Genomic DNA, 17,209 nt, shown 5'->3' on the forward strand with positions numbered 1-17,209 from the left:
TCTGCCCGCGCCCGCTCCCCGGCCTGGGGCAGGGCGAGCCGGCCCCGCCGCAGCCGCATTTATACGGCCGCCCACGGCCCGGCGCTTTATTTACGGGGAAACAGAGAGACCCGGCTCCGGGCCGGCCCGGGCGACGCCTAGGTCCGCCCTCCCCCCGCCGCCCGGTGCCCCCTCGTCGGCCCTGCTCCGGCCGGCGCTCCCCGAGCCACAGCGCCCGTCCCCTCAGGCAGGGGCTGCACTTCAAAGGCGGCGGCCCGCGGGCAGGCGGGGGAATGTCTGCGGGGCGTGCGGAGCGGGGCTTGCTGCACGCACACGAGCCCGCGACAGGTGATGGCCTCTGCCCCGAAGAGCCACCTGCCCGGCGGCGGCCGGCCAAAGTGCTCGCTGTTAAGGCGAGCCTGAGGGAACGAGATAGGACCAGCCGCTCTCGCACGCCGCTTGGCCCGCACAGGAGCCTCCTTAGAGTTCCCAGAGCCCTGCTGTGTCCCACGACCCAAGTACTGAGAGTCATCTCCTTGCATAGATATAACTGCCTAATAAACAGCACCTGCTTTCCAAACCACCCCGAGCTCACGCAGGAGCTTTGGTGGGAAGAAGTGGCTCAGGCCCCACAGGCTATTTGCGTCACACCTGAAAGGACAGAAGGTGGCCCAGGGCTGCAGCTTCTGGTTTGCTGAAGGAGGCTCATAGGGAATGAGCTCCTTGGCAGCCCTGTCATAATTTAGAATAACAGATAACGCTGGGGCTGAAAAGGTCAGTCCAGCATGCTGAATACTGCTGGCTACATTTCAGCTCTTCTACCATACATATGGAAGACAGCCTAGCAAAGACGTTGCAGGAGCGAAGCACGAGTTCTCCTCACCAAGAAGACTTACTGAAATAAGAATCGGTGCCAGTGTTTCAGCCAACATCGAAGAGATGCTGAGGACACACACTGAGGGTACAGCACCAAGCAAAATATTTGTTAACTGAACTACTCAGGCATGGAGTTGGTTTCAAAGCAATTAAGTATAGTCCTAACTTCAAACGTGTTGAAGGCGGCATTATTAAAATGGAAAGAAGTTATTTGCTGAAGTATTTTTTGGTAGGGTTAATACAATTCAGGTTTCCTAACTTCAACTGGCTTCCCCTCTGCTGCACTCTAGGGAAATCTGGGTAAACTGCTGAACAGTTTTGATCTGAGCAATGTTGTATCCAGTAGTTAAGCAGCCAGCTCCCTAAAACAAGTACCAGCGTTTTGTAGAAACCTGTAGGCATGGCGCTCGAGTCAGTAAAAGCTGCCTTGTTCTAGAGGAACAAGGAAAGTGGTCTGATGTAAACGTTACTTAATCCAGGGTAGGAAAGCTTTCAGATTTTCTCATTAGCAGATAATAGCATGGGGAAATGGAAGTAATATTGGAAAACACACATTAGACATATCCTAAAGCACATACTGAAAACTGAGCTGCCATCAAAACTGAGTAATATATTAGGTTAGAATCCACTCAGATAAAAATGGAGCACCATGAAAAGCAGTTTTGAAAACTAACTTTAAGAAGCTGTTGTGGTAACATCATCTTAGTTCTAAAATTAATACATAGACAATGAAATTACTCCAGCAGGTATAATGGCTTCTAGGCTAATCAGCAAAATAATTTGCAGGAACCCAATGTAGATGCCTTACAATTACCACATAAACTCAGTTTCCAGACTGGCTGTGTATTACATATTATTTTCTCCTAGAATGTCCACAAAACTACAATTATCTTTTTACTTATATAACTAGGATTTTAGAGAACTGCTTGATAGCAAGAGGAAATGACATAGTACTGAACAAGTAATTAACACAGGAAGGGTACAGTAGAAGAATCTGAATTGACTGTATCTCCCACTCCTTTCAAATTTGTTTCCTGGAGCACATGTCTGTCTGAACAGTACTCCAAGCTTCCACACCTCAGGTGATGAGATGCGGTAGGAGCTCCTGCAGGTGAGAACTCTGTAGGACCATGAATATTGGCAGGACAGAAGTATGCAAGTTCAAGGACAAGAGGTTTCAAGGTGGGGGGGGGGGGGGGAATCTCCAGCTGTGTAACACAATGCATTTACCAGAATTTGAAAAGACAATTATTTGAGGAAGAGGGTAAAGACTGTAAACTGTAGCTCAGGATGGATCCCATACACAGAGACACATCTGTGTCAAATCAGATGCAATGTGTTTCTGAACTGTGATGTTGCTGACCCCACTCAGGATGGATCTCCCTTGCTCTTACCTATAAAGCTAGAAGGCAGGCTCTTAGTTTTTAATTTTTCAACTTTAGCTTTTTTATTTTGTTGGTTGAGTTTCTTTTGTGGAGGGACTTTTGTCGATTTTTGGAGGGAGAGGTGTTAAGGGTTTTTTTAGCTTGAAATCTGCATCAGTCTTCTGAATCCTTTTGTTTACCTTATTATTAGCTATTATTTTCTAATTAGTTCATGTTCACTTTGTACTTGGTATGAAACAAACAACCTAGGACAGATACACAGCCTGTTTCCAAGACTCCTACTTCACTGTATGCTCTGTTTCCTTAGACCTCTAATACCCAAATCATGTCTGGAGATGAATCAAAGATTCTTAAGATTTTGTCCTTACTGGCCAAGAATAACAGTTCGGCTCTTCCTTCCTCTCATTGTCCATTCCATACCCTGTTAAACTCACAAAGAAAGGAGTAGTTTAGCACCTTCTTATTCCATAGTCACAGGAACAGGGATTTAAACCTCACACTTAGATGCAGCATATGGTCTCACCATGTAGGTGAGAAGTTATTACACTAACTTGCAAGACATAATTATCACCAAAGCTACTGCCTTCTTCTGTCTTTGTTTTCAAAGACAAGAACAAATCAAATCAGGCTACACAGACAGTCTGACTTCAAGCAGCAGGATAAAGGGTTAAAGCAACAGCTATTTATGTCGAGTCTTGCAGACATGCTTTTACTACAGCAGTAACTGGTGTCCAATTTCCAGATGAGTTTGAGAGATCCTTCCCATATTCATGTTCCCTGGTAGCTGTTTTTGGCATCTCCTCTCTTCCAAGAGACACACTAGAGCTAATATCCAACTTTAGTCACTAAACATAGTGGGGAGGTTCCCACTCTCTCAACCCTGATGCACCCAAGTATGTTTGAGAATCCAAACATCCCAGGTGCGCTTCATGCAGACCAAGACCACCTTCACACGGTCCTGCAGGGAAACTTTTAGCGTGTATAGTCCTAGGCTGTATAGTCTGCATCCCTCTCTGCTTCCCTCTCCCACTTCAAAATCCTCTCAAGGCACTTACTCTTGCAGGTGGTAGAAAAACTTCCTTTGGACCACAGCTGCATTTCAGAGTGGACACAAAACTAGAGGGACTCTTGTTTTCCTCACAAATACACCTTGCAATGCTTGTCCCTATTTGTACATTACCTCATAAAGAAAACACAAGTCTTAAATTTCATAACAGAAAACATTCCACGTTATTCCTGAACTGAGGATGCTCAGTTCTAGAACTATGTTTTCAGACATTCCACAATTAATGCACATAGCAATAGGCAGCAGAAAGTCCTGAAGGACAGGAATGACATGACTGAGAGCTGATTTTCCAACTTATCTGTAAAATTACTCATATTAGGTTGTAACAGGACCCAGATTACAGCTGACAGGGGCATAAGCACCATCCAAAGGCAAGGCAAAATGAGGGCTTCTGTCTCAAAGAGTAAATTCAGAATTTCAAGGAACACTCGGGAAGTGAGGCAGTCATGTAGTACTTTTACAGTAACTTAACATTTGTTTTTCCAAATGTTATTTCAATGCTGAGAGAAAAGCTGAGCTTTCACCCTTTACAAGAAGCTAGGAAAGCACAGTGTCTTTTCAAAGAGGCTACGTAGCCAGGGACTACTGTGGCAGCAAACACACAGGGAGTCTTAATGCAAGGGTACATTTTCAGAAAAGACTGTGCACAATTTATATTATTAAGGAAGATGTATTGTTGCATGTTTGTTGTAAAAATAAAAACAGAGAAAAAACATCCTGCCTAGCTACAGGTGCTTTCATTTAAGGTAGCACCAAAGCATGCAGCCAGGTCTATTAATATTCAAGTCAGCTCTCATGCACCCACCATGACCTCACTGCTTTCTTGACTCAGCAGAAAAGAGGGTTTATGAAAAAAATATGGAAATACTCCTCAAATCTTTTTTTGAAAGCTACTGTCAACTAAACCTGTGTAAATATTTTTAGAAAAATCTCTCCCATGCTTCCCCACTGAAATATGGAAAATGCACATTTCTACATTTGTAAAGAGGGAAAAAAGGCTCTGAAATACCAGGCAATTACTTTGACATTATTTAGAGTATAAAGGGCTCCAAATTCTTACTTCTGAAGACATACTCAGAATAAATTAACTGTCCAACCAGAGTACAAAAGTTATTTTGATTCCACCAGTATTAGTGGAGATTTAACTTTTTTCAACCTCTTTCCCACAACACAGGCACATGTGACCAAAATGTGACCCAACAGCCTGAAAGATCAGGAGATAAAAGCATGAAATTTTGATCCATTCTCTCCCTGTATATCAACCATAACTTAAAACATTACCAATGAGAGAACTGTAGTTAAAGTTGATTAACCCAGGCTCCCACAAGCCCTGAAAGCATATAATGTACAATAACACAAATGTAAAGAATTCACAAGGATCTGTCATCTACTAGAATTTCAGATACACTATTTAGACTTGTAATTTTACATAACCTGTGTTCTTTCCAAGAATAGAGTTCTACATAGCAGAATCTACAAAATAATTTTAATCTGAATAACAGGCTATTTTTCTGTGAACAAGTCCAGGACTCCAAAGAGCTGGCAGTGTGATAATGCAACTAAGTCAAATGGGCGTGACCATCCACAATAGACAAGTACAAAAATGATGATCATCATACTCTGTGACAGGGAAGCCTGACACAGGATACTAGTAACAGACGTGACAGAAGAAGTGAATGGAGGCAAAATACAAAGTCTGTGTGTTTAAGGAATCTCCAGTGCAGGGAACATTTCCCTGTGGCCCAACATCAAGATTTTCTATGTAATGTATTACAGCATGAATCTATCACGTGTTGCATGCATGTTGCATGTCTGAAAATACCCAGCCTCATTCCAGGTCCAAGGAAACAGTGCATACCACCCTGCACTTCACACTTCAGTCATGCTCTACAGCAAAAAACTGTGTAAAGCATTCAGAGTTCCTTCTCAAGGAGAAATATCAGTACTATCACTGCATTCACAGCCATCCATTTTTTATTCCACACTATTTTTTAAGATAAATTTGTAAGGATGAAAAGTGCACAACATCATCATGCATTATAAGCTTCTAATTTTCTACTCCATTATCTACTTATACTGCAGAAGTGTTTGAAATATGAGTAGACAACAATTTAAAAAGTAAATAATAAGCAAGAGTTATTTGCTTTTGTTTGGCGTCTTGAAGTAAGAAATATGAGGTTTTTTGCTCTGTTATTAAAACCAGCACTTGTTACACCTCCAAGGCTTACAACCATAGCTTTTGGATCTGACTGGAGATAACATTCCACAACAATTTAGAATATTTCAGACAGGGCTGGAAGGAAAAAAAACAACAAAAAAGATGCATTCAACTACATCTTCAAAACATGTGTATGCAGGAATGAAAAATCTGTAACTTTTCCTGGAAGTTTTTATAGGAATTAAAGAAAAAAAAAATAAAATCTTGAGCGTCACAGAATCTCTGAAAACACATTCTGTACTACTTCAGCAAGGATAAAGTATTTTTTAAAAACACATGCCTTCTTATTTAATATGGTATGTTATTTTGTCTTATACTATTTGATAAGCTGTGTTTAAATTCTAAAGTAAAGAAATCCTATTTCTAGAGCAAGCAAAACTACCATATGAAGACTGGATCTTCAAGAAGAGTTAAACATCACTAAGTTAGAAGTATATTTTGTTCCTAGTGCATATAATTATTAACTATGATGAGACAGTATACTGGGAGAGTTTTATAAGAATAAATCCAGAAACCATGAACTTAAACAATCCCTTTAATATAACAAACATATCAAACTTTCAAATATAAACTGGAACCAACTAACAAATTAACTCAAAACAACTTTCTGAATACCAAAAAGGTCTTATGCAAAACAGTGCACATTTATTTGAGGTATTGTATCCATGAAAACAAAACAAAACAAACCAAACTATCTAAATTTAAAAAGACTTTTTACTTAGCGAGGCAAAAGAAGTTAAGTAGTACATAAGGAGTAAACCAATGTAAACAGTGTAAAAATAAAGACTGCTAATACCAGCCAACCCAAAACTGAAATATCCCAATATATTAAAGAAAAATAAATCAGAGGCATGCAAAATATTGTTTGTTAAAATACACTCAAATCCACGTGGCTAAAGTGAGCATCACAAGCTAGTGAGGTGGATTGCATTTAGAATTGCACTGCATTTAGAAATGCAACATTTATTTTCCTTAGACTGATTGTCATTCAGTTTTCCACTGATAAAAAGCTTTCAGCCTTCTTCAACCCACTGGGAACTGAGCTTTTAACACTCCAAACATGTGCTGCAAATGAGGTTTAAGTAATTGTTTTTATGATCTAGTGTGATATAGAACCTCATTCAAATGCAACAAGCAATGGTGATCTGCTACCATCATGGGAAGAAAAAACTTGGAAAACAGGTTGCTCCAGGTGGAGTTCAAAGATTTTTGAGTTTCTCCTCACAAGAGCAGTGACAAACTCCATGGTAAATCCGGTAAGCCACTTAGCATTTTATTTGCAAAGCAGAACATTTTGGCAACTGATTTATTAAAGGAATCTGAATAGTGACCTGCAATGCATGTGCTTTTCAGAAAAATCAAGTTTTGTTTCAGGTATGGATCAGGAACATCAACAGCACAAGACTTTTCTCATTCAAGCAACTGTAGTGATGCCATCCATCTTAGATGCACTTACAGATCTTTCTTATCTTCTGCTTTATTTAAACTTTGCTGAAAAGAGACAGATTAAAAATAATTTAAGTTTGGCAAGATCAGAAACCACTGACTCCAGACACCATATTTTGCCCTTTTGCAGTCACACCTGATTTGTTCACCATCCACCTTTCTAAGCTGTAGTCCCATCAACACTGCTCCACAAAACACCTGAGCTGCTGCTGCCAGCAGTCAAGGCTGTGCAGCGTAATTCTGCTCCCTTTGGTGTTACAGCTGAGTTGTACATGAAAGTCAGCAGAAAACACTTTCTGCTATCAACTCATTTATCCTTGGGAGCTGCATCTACTGTGTGCTCAGTACCTTCTGTTCTTTCCACTCAGGGGTAAACAGAAGATGGTAAGGATGTGTGTTTTAGACCACAAGTCTGTTAGAAATGCAGCAGGACTACTATGGCTCATTACACAGGGAAGCACAAGGACAGGCCATGCATGGTGGTCTTGAATTGAACACAGAGATCAGTTGAGCAATCTTTGTAGAAGTACAGGGTGAGGCTGGGAATAAGTAAGTGGTTTCACAGAGTACAGGAAAAAAACATTATAACCAGATCAAAACTGCCTTTTCTTTATTAATACAGGACTGAACAACTCTTCATGAAAAGCAGGTCACTGTAATTTTAATGATCATTTATTTTCTCCCAAGATCACTACTTGTAAATAGGCTAATTTTAATTTTTACTGCATTTTGCTCAAGACAGATGTTGGGTATGGAGCATATGAACACCTGTCAGACAACTTAAAATACAGACTCCCAGTTCTACCAGAAATACTTACTGTGTATCTAAAAGGTATTATAGCCACACACATAAGAAACTCAATCTAACAGCTAAATGAACTTTTGCTTAATATGGTTTTGGTTTTTTTAAATTATTTTGTACTTCAGTTTGAGTTTTATAGTAGCCTGTTTTTAGCCTAGGCTGTTTGTTGGGTTTTTATCCTTGTATATCAACAGTATTGCAACATTTATAATCCAGGATTGAAAAAGCATGTTTTAAAAGTAAATAAAATAAAATAACTTTTACAAAGTAGTGTATTATATACTACCCTTGTCACACACCCACCCCTCCTATAATTTTCTTACAGAATTTCAGTTTGATCATCACATGCAAAACCATCTGAATCTTACTTTCCAAGTAACAGTAAAATTGAAGCAAATGATAACCTGAGTTTTGCCAACCAAAGTTCAAAAAAGAAAATGCTCATCACTTTGCAAAACAAAATTCTATTTTGAAGAAGTTTAAGGAATGCTGGTAATTGTAATTTTATGCTACCCTAAGAGTTTCTGGTAAATTCCCTTGCACAATAGATACCAACAAATAGAATTTTACTGGTACAATTTCAAAACACAGTGCTTGTATGGTCATCCAGAGCCACCTACCTGAAGCTGTTCAAATTCTTTCATCAGATGATTGTATTCTCTTCTAAGGCCCTCAGACTGCTTTTTAACTGTAGCCACTTCAGTTTTTGCCTTATGGAAAGCTGTAAAATACCAGAATTGGTGTTTTAATTATTACATGTATTCCTGCAGTTTCTCAGAACCCTAGATGTGCACTAGAGCTACACTGCAGTAGACAGTCCTTCCTCTAAAAAAGCTTAGAATTCAAAGCACAGCATCACAGATGGACACAGGAAGAGAAGTTGAGGACAGAGAGCAGAAAGAGAATGGCCAATGGTCAGAAAGATCAGCACAACGAACAGGATGGTAAGGGGTGAGACCAATAAACTCCTGAAAGAGTTAGACTAGTATGTGATGACTACAGTGTTCTGTCACATTGCAGGAGACAGTTCTAGAAAAACAAAACTCTGCAACTCCAAAATCAAAACTGTCAGACATCTTAAGAAGAGGAGGGAACTCAAACACTGGGCAAGATTTTCACACAGCAACTGAGACCATGTACAAAACATGGTAAGGAGGAAGATGATATATAATTATAGGAGCACAGACCTCACCTCTTCACCCTGCTCTGAATTTTACCATGCATGAGTTAAATGATTAGCAGCATCAGTTTATGGATGAAAAGGCAGAAATGGTGGTGGCTGGATAAACAATTCTGAACAGATTTTTTACATGAGAAAAATCAATTATTACTCTATTCCATCTCAAATAAACTGAGAGCACATCTACACTGCAGTACCAGACAGCCTAGGACTCCACAGGGGCTATTTTACAATGCAAGATAAAACATCACAAAGTGCCATAAAGCCATTAGTCCTAAGCTGTTACATAAGGTCATTTAGACATTTTCATGTTCCTCTGCTATAGGTATCTCAGGGATTGTTATATTTCTCTGATGCAGCACCACAGGCATAGTCTAAATCTTTATCTATTCATGTGAAAACAAAAGAAATGTTGTTAATGATCTAGTAGAGGCTGCCTCACATGGCCACTTAAACTCAAACAACCAAATCTGATGGTACAAATAAAAAAAAGAACATTTGCAAATTTCCTTGTTCCATAAGTGTGAATCTATCCTTTGACTGTGAACTCCCTGAGACTCTTCTTTCCCAGAGACCTCCATTGGACTCAAGAATTGCAGCGCTTCTAAAAACTTCTAAAAGCCTATGCTGAAAAGATGGGGAGCTAGATGTGGTTTTTGTTAAGCACTGAGTTACAAACAGTCTGGTATGAACCAGATTTCTGTTTGGATGCTAGTTCCTGAAACATCAGGAAATGAGATTTGACCACTCTCTTACATGCAAGAAGGAGAACTCCCTCACCCAGAATTTCTGCTATTTTTAAATAATTAATTTGAATGTATACATGAAAAATAATTCTCATTTCAGAACTCTGCAAGTGGTTTTCCTGTAACAGGACTTTTACCTATCCTGAAATTCTGACTCATAGGAGTCAATAACACTTCTGTCTATTGATTCCAACATGATTAAAAAGCCATTGTTTCTCTTTAAATCCTTTCTTTAATTTCCATATTCTTACACAGTTTTCCTTCATCCTTTAAGTCATTCTTGACAGTATTAATACAGATTTTCTGAAGGTTTTGGTATTTGGAATAACTTTGATTTTCACACATGTGACAAGTCAAACCCCACTGCATTTTGTCTTTCTCTAATCTCGGTACTGTTTAAAATATTCAACAGTAAAATCTGGATATCAATAAAATAAACTTGTGACAATTTGATAAGCTTCTGAATTTTAAGTTGTAGACAAAAAAACCCCAACATGTGCTACTTCACTTCACTTCTCCAAGAATCTTCTAATTAGAAAGATAAATCTTGCTTTTGTTTGAACATTTCTGTACATAGTAAAAATTAATATCTCACTTCTGACAAAGTTGTAACTCCATGTAATTGATCTAATACTATTTAGTTATTTTTAAGTAGCATCACAGTATTTTAGTTGCAACTAAAAACTACTTTATCTTTAAAACATGAACAAGATATCTAAAAGTATCTACAAATCAAGCAAGCAAACAAGCTACTGCATTGTTTTAATGTTTTGACCAAAACAGATGTATGACACAAATACCTCACCTAACCCTAGAAGAAGAAAAAGCAAAGAACAGATTGTCCTTTCCACCTGTGTTGGCTATGGACAAAAACCCCAAAACATCAACAAACCACCAAATCCAGACTCATTCCTGTTGGGGCCACAAAATTAAAGGAGCATCACATCTTTGACAACATGAATTCCTCAGTGCATCAATTTTCCTGGATGCCTTGTGAAGCACCAGAGTGTCCACACATCACTGCCCAGCCCCTCTGCAGCCGCACGAGCACCGCAGTGCAGCCGCGTTCATCAGGTACACTGTTGGTCATATGGATCCCATCATATGAACATGGATCCAGCAGGAAACAGGAGATCCTTTGTGTGTACAGTACACTCAGTTATTATTTCTGGTTTCCATCTGGCCTGTTACTTTGCCTCACAGAAGCACAACAGCTGGACTGGCAGCAAGCAAGTCCCCAGAGCTGACACCTCCCACCAAGTCAATGCATGAGCAGGCAGGAGGTGAAGATGCTGCTTCTACATGAATGCACCCATTGAGGGGAATAATCAGTAAATTCCAAACAGGGAATCCAGCCTCTCCAATACTATGAGAGGTAGGCTATCCTTTTCCATTCTTCTCCTTACGGAACAATCAACAAACTATTCCTAGGCCATTGTTTCAATGGAAGACATTTGTGGAAAACTACATCCCTTTACACTCATGTGTGACTGAAAGTCCATAAACTAATGTAACATGTATGGTCTGGGAAAAGTAGAGGAGTGTCTTTTCACCACATTCTCTGAATCCTATTCCAGGAGAGAGTTTACTTCAGATTGCTCTGAATTCTAAGGATGAGGAATAAACTGCTCTGAGGAGCTACATTACCACAGCAGTTGTAGCATTTCTATGATCTTCTCATTTCAACAATGATGGAGAACCCACTAAAACGAAAACCAAACAGCAACAAAAACAACTAATAATTCTTTGGGCATTTCCTTGCACAACTACTAGTCCTGGTCTGACTAAATCACTTGACTTACAGCGCTTGCTACTAAGGAAACGATCTGGAACTTACATTAGCATTGCGCACAATACAAGCCTACAACCCAAATGATTTGGACTAGTTGACAAGTAAAAAAGAGCCCTCTCTTAAAAGAGTTTTCAAGTTAAAAAAGAGCTATTCACATTTAAGAATTTAGGCACTGACGGCACAAGAGATTTGCCAACAAATACACTGTAAGGCTGGGAACACAACTCCAGTCAAGTAACTCCATACTAATCCTGAATTCTCAAGATATAATGGTCAGAATTTAAAATGAGAAGGCAGGGCAAAAAAATTTACAGATTTGCTTCAAGTACCTTTAGCAACCTCAAATGAAATTTTGTTACAAAAGGGATGTTACAGCATCATGGGATGGCATACACAACCTTGTGTAATAAACCCATGCTCGCTGTATGCAGCCATCTCTTCCAATCAACAAATGTAAGTATCAACTCTTGCTGCACGTGACACTGCAATGGCTCCCACCCTTGGTTATCATCTCACAGTTTTGTACAAAGTACAGTTAAGTAAGACAGACCTTGTTTCTCAACTTCCCTCTGCCTTTGTCTAAGTAACTAAGGACTGTGGCCAGTTCTTTAAACTTGTTTGTTTTTAAAAACTGGAGTGCATCACTTAAGCTCAGTGTAGTTTTTTTATCGGGCACTAGCCTACCCAGCAGCATCAAGGCCAAACTGAACTTCCCCTTGCAAGTTTTATGAAATGCATCCCCAGTGTCTGTATTTTTTAGCACATTTCAAACATGCAGTAATCTTCACAATTAAGTGAGAGCTGTACAGCTGTACATGCATACCTCCTACAATAGCCAACAGTTAAAAAGTTATTTCAAAACCAGCCCTCCACATGAATTGCTGCTCTCTTCCTGTCTCCTACAACACTATGCAACCATGAAACAAAGAACACTTGCACAAAACAAACCTCTTTAAAGGATGCATGGATGTTCCATTAGAATTTCCTACTGCCCTACCATATGCCTATGACAACAATATATTGGCAAGGTATTTTCAGAAAAAGTTGAACTGAAGTTCATGAGCACCTAAATGACTTTGATGAGCCAGTACATATTTCATGAAGCTCTGTTCCCACCCCAGCACAAGGACCACTGTAAGGATAAGGACAAAAGGCTTTATGAAACCTCTCTCAGGTCTAACCTCATGCCCAGTTGCATTTGTTTTGCTGTGGTTTTTTGAATAGTTTTCCAAGCCATCAAAATGAAACAGTATCATGGCATGTCTTCTTTCCCCAGAAAATTCATATTGGTCCTAGGCCAGTAGCCATATTGAGAACCTTTAATTATCTGAATCAATACTTTGTTAGAAGTATGTCTAATATGTAGCAGGAGAAACATTCTCACATCTGTACTGGGTACTGCTACAAGTATGTACATTTATTTCTAGATATCAAGGAGACATTTTCATAATATAGAAGTTTATCAATAAAATACCATCTCAGAAGGTTTCTAACCAGTCATGTTATTACATGTCTGAGTATGCTAAAAATGGATTTAGGCTCTCAAAGTGTTTGCCCCACTGCTGGGTGCCTATAAAGCCCTGACAACAATATGTGGGCCTGCAATAAAGTAGTGAGGAACTAGCCTTCTTTGCTTAATTTCCAAAATAAATCAAGTTTATTAGAAAGTGTAGTAGAAAAGTGAAGCCTGAAAAGAAAGCAAATTTGTTCAAAAACCTTAAATTTTATTTTCAACCGTTCCTCAGATTTTACTAATTTCACTACTCTGTCTTGTATTTTCATTCTTCCTCCTCACCTGTTCAAAGCATGGGAAAAAGTCTTCTTAACTTAGGATTTCACTGTTAAGTGAGAAAAAGGAAAAAGTAGTGTATGTTTTCTGTAAAAAATAGATGAGTCTCCTGATAGTGTGCAATAATCTGTCTACACTATAATTTTAGTCAGAATTTCAGAAAGAGAAGACATACAGTATTTCCTCTGCCAGTTGTAAATATTGATTCAAAACTTTACAGGAAATTTGTATGGCCTTTGAAGTTACAGCACTAATCTGATACTGAACTATTTTCTTAAATGTGATGCAGGTGTACACTTAGGACTCCTCCTGCCTGTCACTATACTGACTTAACCCACCTTTCAACTCATGGCCTAATCTAAAATAATATATTACCATGCATCCGCAGCTTAATAAGTGCCCCAGACCAAAGCAATGGATACTTGAAACTGCTTTTGAAAACAAAAAAAAAGTTTCCTTTCAAGCAGCAAAACCCCACCTAAACACAAACCCCCAACCAACCAAGAACAAAATCCAAATTTATTGTTCTTACTAATACTATAGCTGAAAAACAAACAATAAGAAAACTTCAAAAATCAAATCCAGTAAAGTTTTTATTTTTATACTAGTTTTGTATTGTTTCATTAGGTGACACTCTTCATCTCTCCCCCTGCAATTTCATGGACTGGACTTTAAGGGCACAAAGAAAAAAATACTTTAGTCATGTGAGCTCAGTAGCAAAACAAACTTTCCAATCTCAGCTTTCATTTTGTGTAATGCATTGCTCACACTTAGTGAACGTGACAGTCACCATTCACCTACCCAGCTTGCAGGAATTTCAAAATAAAACAAATTTCATTCATGTTCTCTAACACTCTATAGAAAGCTGGGTCTACAGATGTGGTTGTTCTTATCAAGTACTTAAAAGCTTTCTGGCTATCAATTTGCTCAAAATAACATATAAGAAAACTTACAAAAAGGTAAGACAGACATATCTCAACACCACCTAGCTGCCCATGGTAATTCCAATACCACCCATGGGGTTTTTGGCAATGAGGGGGGTGGCATCAGGAGAAGGGCTGTAAATATTTTCCAATTCACTCCTTAGAAAGACCCTCTCTCCCACTTTTGCCCTAACAAAAGATTCAAGCATGCCTTAATTTATACATCTCTTGGATGGACAACATCCCATAGGGAGAATGAAGCTGAAGCAGCATGAGGTAAATGTATTTATTCCTTAGCTTTCTCTAGCATTCCTGGCTGAAAAGCTTACATTATATTAGTGTTACATACCACCAGTTAGTTTAAATAAAACATAAGCATTTAAATTTTTCATTGATCCTGTCACTTCAAAGGCACTTTTCCCCCATTTCTTCAAGAAAACAGCAGGAGAGGGAAAACCCATCATCAAACATGCCTGAGAATGTGAACTAACAAGACTCTCTACTTAAAGACTCTTGTTGCTTCAAGCCCAGCTGAAAACAGCTGGTTTAACATTTTTTATTTGAATTGCCAGTGGACAGTGAAAAGGATTCGTGAAATATTTCTGAAAAAAATATTCTTACAGCATTGTAGCAATGCTGGGCAGTATGTAAGTAAGGCTATGTTTTGATGATAACATTAGCATGTTATCGTATCTCGTACTAAGAAAATTTGTATTTTTGTTAAAGTCTGAACATCTGATTAATGTTTACAAAATCACAGGCAGTGTTATCTTGAAAACACTGATTTCAGATGAGCAGGTATTCACAGGCATCACACACCTTGAGATCCCAGTGAGACAGAACCAAACAGGTAAAATCTGCTTCTATCTCAATTTGGGCTGCCTGTAAAGCAGTTTTGACAACCTAAACCTTAAACACGGAAGCTGATAACAAATGTATTATGTTACAAATTGCAAGGTATGTTTCCTTGTAAACAAAAAAAAAAAATTAAAAAAGCTAACATCTTAACACCTTAGCTGCAGAACATATATAAATTCAGAACACTAATCAAGGACTTTTCTGCTGTCTGACAGAAACCCTATGGTAGTAAAAAACCTCAACCACAATATTTCCCCATTTTATACAGGGAGAGTGGCTGTTATGTATGACATGGAAGATCAAACTGATGCCTTGAAGCAACCTGCAAATGATCCTGGTCATGTCATTGATGAAGACAAGTCAACACCACTTAAATATATCAGTCCAACTTGTTGAACTAAGGTGCTCCAATTACACCTTATATATTTTCATAATGAACATATTTACTAAAATATTGGGATGGCAATGGCATGTTTTGTCAGTTCCTAGTCAAAGATAAAGAAAACCCATGCCGAGTGCTCTGGAAACAGATGAAGTTAGTTCATGCTATACCTAGAATATTTCTTTGACATTCAGAGTTGAAATAATCTTTTTCTTATTGCAAAGAAGTCCTAATACTCACCATTTGATGTCTTCTGTAGCTCTGCTTTCAAATGTTCAACTTCCTCCTTCAACTTTTCCTCAGTTGCATCTGTTGACTCTTTCTTTTTACCATCTCCTTTTCCACTCAACGCCTATTAAAAACCACAGTTGCTACAATTAATTTTATTTTCATTAGTCTAATATTAATGCAAAATTTTCAGGGAATGTCAGCCCTGATCTTGCAAAGCATTAGGTTTTCCCAAATGGCAGATAGTCATTGTAGAAAAAAAACCCCCCAAATTAAAAAAAAAAGGAAATAAACAAGCCCAGTGTTTTAGGTAATGGCATATTTGTAATAGAATGATGTTGTCTCCTGTGTAAGAGTACTTTGTATGTGTCTATCAAGTGTACAACTTTCATTTAGGTTTTTAAATGGATTTTTCAGAAGATACACACTGGGATTGTCAGTGACAGAACACTGCCATGTTTACATGCAACTGGTTCTAATTCTTTTCTTGTAGGTTTGCAGCTACTTCAGAATACTGCAGCTACTTCAATCTTCAGAATAGTTCCAATATCCAGAATCAATTTCCAGTGAAATTCAAGACAAAAACTAGGAAAGGATCCAGAAAGGGCTGTGTAAACACTTGACACAAGAGCAATACATTCCCTGTACTCCAAAAATGTTGGCACTACTATTCTTAAGCACCCTTTTAAGGTGCAATATTAGATCCCGTAACAAGATCCTTTTCTCATAAAGCTTCTATTATGTAACCACACATCATCTCTGTAATAGCAAAAAAGTGGTAAATGCTTAACAGGAAAAAGAAAAGTAAAACAAGTGAGACAAACAGCTGTTATGTGAACTAGCAGTATCACAGTTTACCAGGAACAAGTAGGAGCAAAGGGGAAAGATTTTTTTAGGAAGAAGAAAAATAACTGTTAATAAAGACTGGTAAACAATCCAAGAAAAAGAGCTGAAAAAAGATTTCCAGAAGCTATTTAACCAAAGAGCTGAAATGACATTTAACTAGCGGTAACAAAACCATAGCCAATTCTCCTCTCTGCTTTGTGCTCACCTCTTTCTATTAGTATGCAAACAGCTATTTCTCTACACTTTCGTCTTAAGTCCTGTGCTCCACAGAACCTCTGAACAGGTGACAGTGCAGACCCTGCACACCAGAGTAAACTCACAGTATTTAAACTTGCAGCCAATGCCTTATGTACAATTGCTCTCACTTCTCTCCAACAGTGGAATGAAGCACACTTGTAAATAAACACAACTGCAGGGGCCAAGCCAGAGAAGCCTAAACCATAGGATGTCTATAAAGTATTCCAACCCTGAACACTGCCCATGTCTATCACAATGGAGATCCAGCCACAGCATGCTGTTTGTACCTGTAGCTACCTGTGTTTTTGCAAACCATGCAATCAAACGCACAAATAGAACCAGACAGGACTACAGTTTCCAATTTCTGGCTATCATTTACAAGCGGCTAAGAGAATGTGTTGCTAAGAGAATGTGAAAGCAGAACAAAAAAGAGGACTTTTGGCAAAATCCCAACAG

General features: G+C 38.7%; 1 protein-coding gene across 3 annotated transcripts in view; it reads right to left on the reverse strand.

Moving 5' to 3' along the window:
* Positions 1 to 6,038: 6,038 nt before the first annotated feature.
* LOC102103960 (B cell receptor associated protein 29) overlaps positions 6,039 to 17,209 on the reverse strand; it is a 38,159-nt gene continuing 26,988 nt past the window's right edge. For all 3 annotated transcript variants that reach the window (XM_088055151.1, XM_014249118.2, XM_005519183.3), the window contains 3 exons: positions 15,683 to 15,794; positions 8,393 to 8,493; positions 6,039 to 7,015 (listed from right to left, as the gene is read on the reverse strand). In XM_088055151.1, coding sequence (XP_087911277.1) covers positions 6,977 to 7,015; positions 8,393 to 8,493; positions 15,683 to 15,794 — 252 coding nt within the window. In that variant the 3' untranslated portion in view covers positions 6,039 to 6,976. The remainder of the gene's footprint in view (positions 7,016 to 8,392; positions 8,494 to 15,682; positions 15,795 to 17,209) is intronic.

Source organism: Pseudopodoces humilis, chromosome 5, assembly GCF_049639895.1.
Source record: "Pseudopodoces humilis isolate 2021_Gansu_Grassland_sample_001 chromosome 5, ASM4963989v1, whole genome shotgun sequence".
Taxonomy (NCBI): Eukaryota; Metazoa; Chordata; class Aves; order Passeriformes; family Paridae; genus Pseudopodoces; species Pseudopodoces humilis.